This window comes from Poecilia reticulata, unplaced genomic scaffold, assembly GCF_000633615.1.
Source record: "Poecilia reticulata strain Guanapo unplaced genomic scaffold, Guppy_female_1.0+MT scaffold_190, whole genome shotgun sequence".
NCBI lineage: Eukaryota > Metazoa > Chordata > Actinopteri > Cyprinodontiformes > Poeciliidae > Poecilia > Poecilia reticulata.
Genome location: NW_007615019.1, coordinates 169,375 through 175,185, shown reverse-complemented (window position 1 = coordinate 175,185; position 5,811 = coordinate 169,375). Strand labels below are relative to the sequence as shown.

At 50.2% G+C, this 5,811-nt stretch overlaps 1 protein-coding gene across 2 annotated transcripts in view; it reads left to right on the top strand.

The window, feature by feature from the left end:
• sugct (succinyl-CoA:glutarate-CoA transferase) overlaps positions 1-4,659 on the top strand; it is a 9,149-nt gene extending 4,490 nt beyond the window's left edge. The window contains exons 9-12 of one of the 2 annotated variants that reach the window (XM_017303157.1): positions 1,417-1,512; positions 3,988-4,059; positions 4,248-4,345; positions 4,425-4,657. In XM_017303157.1, coding sequence (XP_017158646.1) covers positions 1,417-1,512; positions 3,988-4,059; positions 4,248-4,345; positions 4,425-4,593 — 435 coding nt within the window. In that variant the 3' untranslated portion in view covers positions 4,594-4,657. Of the gene's footprint in view, positions 1-1,416; positions 1,513-3,987; positions 4,060-4,247; positions 4,346-4,424 lie in introns of both variants that reach the window. The other variant, XM_017303158.1, reaches the window with a different exon arrangement.
• Positions 4,660-5,811: the final 1,152 nt, after the last annotated feature.

The following is a 5,811-nucleotide window of genomic DNA, read 5'->3' as shown; positions in this document are numbered from 1 at the left end:
GCAGGAAGTCCGGCGAGCGAATCGAAGCAGGAAGTGAAGTCCGGCGGGCGAAGCAGGAAGTCCGGCGAGCGGGCGAAGCAGGAAGTCCGGCGGGCGAAGCAGGAAGTCCGGCGGGCGAAGCAGGAAGTCCGGCCCCATGTCTTCGATCCGCAGCCGCCTGCTGCAGTTTCTGCCTCTCATGTCTCCTGACTGCAGCTGGTTTTCTCCCTAATGGCGTCTCGGTTCCGGCCTCCACATGTGCAGCGGTGCTGCCGCCTCTCTTGTGGCTTCCTGCAGTTTAAACAGAACCGGGTTCTGATGGACAGAACCACCCGGAAAGCTTCCGTCATGGCGCCGCTGCCCAGCCTCTCATGGTTTCCTGCTAATCACCAGAAATATGACAACAAGCCGACATGATGAAGCCATCAGGGTCTGACGGAGCCGGGTCATCGGCCCGGATGGACCGGTTCCATTTCTGGGTTCTGATCGGCTTTAAAGGCCCAGACGTCGTTCTGCTGAACGTGTTGACCACCATGATGAAACGTGACTCGAACTGAGGAGCGAAGATTCACCAAGCAAAATAAAATCCACAATAAAATGAGTTTTTACCGAATGAGCAGGAAACGTCCAGGCGGACAGAATGAACCTCACTGAAACACCAACACCGTCCAAAAACAGAAAAACTCCACGCTGAGTGACGATGAAACGGGAGGAGAACGTTTCTTCACGTTCAGCCATCAGCTGGTTGAGCTACGGAAGCCTGTGAGGACCATTTCTAGCCTGAAACATGAAAGCAGGAGCCGGTCAGACGGCTGGAACGTTTAGATCAACCAGGCATAATGAGGAATTATTTAATCTGGTTAAAGCGTTTTGTTCATGTAGAGCAGGGGGTCCAAACTCGGTCCTGGAGGCATCCTGCATGTTTTAGTCTCTCCCTGCTGGTAGCAACAACCTCCTCAGCAGGTCAGTGCTCTCCTTCTCTAATGAGCCTCATGTGATGCAGGTGTGTCCAACCAGGGAGACTAAAACATGCAGGATGCCTCCAGGACCCAGTCTGGACCCCCTGATGTAGACGCAGAAACCGAGTCCAAAGTTCAACAGACATCCGGGTCAGATGGACGAATATTAACTAGCAAAGATGGAGATTTTTACGCTGCAGTTATTCAAAGATCAGCCGTGTAAATCATCAATGTTCTGCTGAACCACAGATCTCTGCATTCATGAACCGTGAACAGGAAGTTTCTGATGCAGCAGAAGAAAGCTTGTGTCGTCACGGTTACATGTAACCACAGCAACGCTCCCATCAACAAGTCGTAAGAGGAGACCATGTACTGTAGCACTCGGACTCCAGAGGAACATGCTGGTCTGCTGGGTCAGAACCGGCCTGAAAATCAGAACCGGTTCAGGTTTAACGTTTCCGTCTCCGTCCCTGTCCAGGTGTCCTGCCTCAGCCACATCGCTGCCAACTACCTGAACGCTGGGAAGGAGGCCAAGCGCTGGGGGACGGCCCACGAGAGCATCGTACCGTACCAGGTAACCTGGAGAACCTGGGGAACCTGGGGAACCTGGAGAACCTGGAGAACCTGGGGAACCTGGAGAACCTGGGGAACCTGGGGAACCTGGAGAACCTGGAGACTTAATTTTCTGTTGCTGCCATGTTGATCACAGATGCCACCTGCAGGGGGGAGTTAGCATTGCATAAGCTCTGTGCTTTTCACCATTTCTACAGACAATTTGTGATAAACTCAATTATACATTACTAGGAAAACATTCTGGGTTCGTTTTTATTTTGCATACATTTTGCGATTGTGGAACAACATAATGGAGGGACTCATCTTCTTAAGTCTGTTTTTCCTCCTGACGGTTCGGTCGACCCGGTTCTACTGGACCCAGAACATCTGCTCCACCTCCAGCTGCTGTGGCTCTGAGTCAAACCAGCCTGTTCCCCTCCTGGCCTGTGGGGGCGCTGCACCAACAACCACTGAAGGAAACGACACAAAAACCTCTGAGACACTGAGAGCAACTTCCTTCTTCACCAGATGGAAACAAGATGGAGGATTTTAGCGGTTGGAGGATTTCTCTTTAGGCTAAAGACCAGGAGCCATTTCTGCTGCTAGCGCTAGACTAGCACGACGTTCCCCTGGGAGGGGCGACGTTCCCCTGGGAGGGACGACGTTCCTCTCGGTCGCTGCGGTTCAGGTCTCCCTGCAGATCTCAGGTTTCTCTCCCTGAACTCGGCTCAGCCTCCATTCTTGTGGTCTTCTTCTCCGTCCAGCTCCCCAATCTAAACCTGCTGTGAACCGCGTTTCCCATCATGCAGCGCTCCTCCTTTCCTGGCCTGGAGCTGAGCGGATGAAAGCGCTGCGGCGGCTTCGCAGATCACTGCAGTCTAAACAACAGGATTAGTGGTTCTGTGGTTCTGCAGGAGTCCAGACTTTCACATCTTGAGACAGCAGAGACCCTCAGAGAGGGACATCTGAAGATGTCCTGATGTTTGACCTTCACTGGTGTTTGACCTTGGACAGGACATGATGCGACAGCATCATTCCAAGGAATCCACCTGGCCAGGTCCTTGTGTTGATCTGATCCAGTGAAAAACATTAAAATCAGATTTTTGATGCTGAATGAAGATGCTGCAAGTCGGTGGTTGATGATAGTTCAATGAATAAATGAAAGACATTGATTCTGCCAAACCACTGGACTCTGACGGGATCAGAACCGTTCATGGGATCAGATCCCGTCAGAGATCCTCCTGGATCCACCCGGATTCTCCTGAATCCACCGGGATCCACCTGGATCCACCTCTGTGGGATATTTCTACTCCAACCAGATTTAACTGGTTTGATTTGAAGAGTCTCCACTCCTTACTTTGACTGGACCGGGGGTCTCTGCTCAGTTTGCTGCTGAACTCTGACCCAGACAGGAAGTGAAAGTTCTGAGAGGTCCATAAGTTCTGCAGAACCTCACAGTTTGAGTTCAGTCAGCAGGGGGCGCTAGCCTCCCCGCCGGAGCACAACGTGTCCTCCAGGTTACCCACAATCCCCCAGGGCAGCAGATGAAAGCAGCGCTGCGGCGCCGAGCGACCAGATGCTGGCGGTCTGCAACACCGAGGGGGGAGGAAGAGGATGACGATGAAGAGGAGGAGGATGAAGAAGATGAGAATGATGAAGAGGCCTCGGTTCCTCTGGAGATTCTTTTTTCATTCGTCTCAGTAAATTTCAGCTCCGCCTGCAGGGATCCAACCTGATGAAGGAGCAAACCGCCAGAGCTTCTGGCCCGGTTCTGACCCGGTTCTGATGCTGATGATTCTCCTCAAAGGTCAGATGAAGATCGTTCAGAGGAAGCAGAGACAGTTCTGGCCTGGCTCGGTACTGGATCTGGTTCTGATGGGTCAGCAGGTTCATTTATCAGAACCAATGGCGGTTCTGGGTGAACCTGAGCAGCTGGCAGAACCTCTGAGGTTCTGTCACGTTCTCCCCGTCCAGATCATCAGAAAGAAGAGCTTACGGCCTGTTTGGACCAGAACCCGTTCACACCCTCTAGTGGTGCGATCGGGTTCTGACCTGGTTTCATGTCTGAATGTTTTGTTTTCTGAACCTCCAGGTTCTGGTTCTGATCCAGATCTGAACTGGATTATAGTTCTGAAACTCTCTGCAGGTTCTGTGAGACCGCTAGCTAAAGTGTTAGCTCTGCTAATGCTAATAGAGCTAATCATAAATATTAGGTTCAAAGTGACTTCAAAATAAGAGCATGAATATGAACAAAGAGTTTAATAAACATACAAATCAAATTAGCGCTTTAGCATGTATCCACTTTAATTTAGCTAAGCTAAGTGCGCTAAATGTTTCCAGGGCTAACACTAGGGTTAGCATTAGCTTTAGCTGATTAGCAGAAGTTTTCCCACCACTGGTGGAAAGTTTTCAGATGGACTCTGATGTCCAAGTTCTGGTTCTGGTTCTGATCTGGGTCAGTCTGTGGTTCCTCTCAGTGGCTGCTTTGTGTCTGCAGGGCTTCAGAACCAGAGACGGACACCTGGTTCTGGCTGCAGCCAACGACAGGCAGTTTGTCACGGTGTGCCAGGTGGGTTCTGTTCAGCTCTGCTCGGTTCTGACCTGTTTCCGCAGATAGTTCTAACTCTGTTCTACTAGACCTAATGACCTGGGTTCTGGTTCCAGACTGGTTCTGGTTCCAGACTGGTTCTGGACCGGGCTGCTGCATTGAAACCCTCTGGTGTCTCACAGTTTAACTCTGTCTGTTTGGACCTGCAGGTTCTGGAGCTGCAGGATCTCGCTGCCGACCCAAACTACAGAACCAACCAGCTGAGGGTCCAGAACCGGAAGCAGCTGCTGCAGATTCTGTCCCAGAGGTTTTGTTTAGGCTGATAGTTGGACCCGGTTTGGGCCCGTGTGGCGGCCGGGTCACCGTCTGGTTCTGTTTGCCAACAGGTTCATGCAGCAGAACTCTGCTGATTGGCTGAGGAGGTTCCAGGGCTCAGGTGTTCCGGTCGGACCAATCAACAGCATCCAGGAAGTGTTCTCCGAGCCGCAGGTCAGTGCTGGGATGGGCGTGTCCAGATGTTTCCGGCCTGGACGTCTGGTTCTGATCGGGTTCTGATCAGGCTGGCAGGTTCTCTATGGGGATAAACTGGACCAAATGTTTGCTCATAAAATGTCTTTAAAACAGAAAAAAGTTCAGAACTGTTCTCACCTCTTTGGAAGGGGCGGGGCTTCAACGCCAAGGGGGCGGAGCCTCTTTGGAAGGGGCAGGGCCTCTTGGAGGATGATGGGAAATCATTTTTGAAATGCAGCAAAAATCATGTTTCTTTGCTCAGATTTGTGTCGTAGGATATTGATGATGTGTTAAAGATATTTACCTGAATGCAGGTTGAGCTGTCGGCCATGATGCCACACCCTTTGTCACCATCTTTGAAACTGCAAAAAAAAAACAAACTTGAAACTTACAAGTTTTTTGAAACTTTTTTTCAGTGTCATAATTTTTTTTCCAATGAATTTTTTTTTTTTTTTAATGTAAATTTTTGGCACTAATTTAGCTCCGTATTTCCTTTCCTATTTGCATCAGTCGGCCATTTTGCTGTAATTGTCTCTGAACATCTGTGGTTCTGCTGGTTCTGTCTGATATGATGATGATCTGCTGGCCAGTTGGAACATCATATCCAGTGAAACCAGTGGAACCAGTAAAACCAGTGAAACCAGTGGAACCAGTAAAACCAGTGGAACCAGTAAAACCAGTAAAACCAGTGGAACCAGTGGAACCAGTCAGCTGGTTTTAATCCGCAGCGTTTCAAACTGGACTCTGGTTTTCCTAACCAGCATCGCTTCCCAGTCGGGATCCTGGATGGTTCACTGGAATGAAACAGAACAGCTTTCTGGATGAAAACTTGTCACCATGGCAACTGACAGGATGTGATCACATGACCAGCTGGTTGTCCTGTCACTGAAAGGTCAGAGGTCGAGCTGCGCTGCGTTCGCCTGGAGTTATTTACCCATGAATCAGATGATTCCTGTGTTTCATGATTTATGATGCCATGTTTCTCTGTATGGATGACTGGGTTCTGACTGGGTTCTGACTGGGTTCTGATTGGGTTCTGATTGGGTTCTGACTGGGTTCTGATTGGGTTCTGACTGGGTTCTCTCTGGGTTCTGATTGGGTTCTGACTGGGTTCTGATTGGGTTCTCTCTGGGTTCTGACTGGGTTCTGATTGGGTTCTCTCTGGGTTCTGACTGGGTTCTGACTGGGTTATGACTGGGTTCTGACTGGGTTCTGATTGGGTTCTGATTGACTGGGTTCTGATTGGGTTCTGACTGGGTTCTG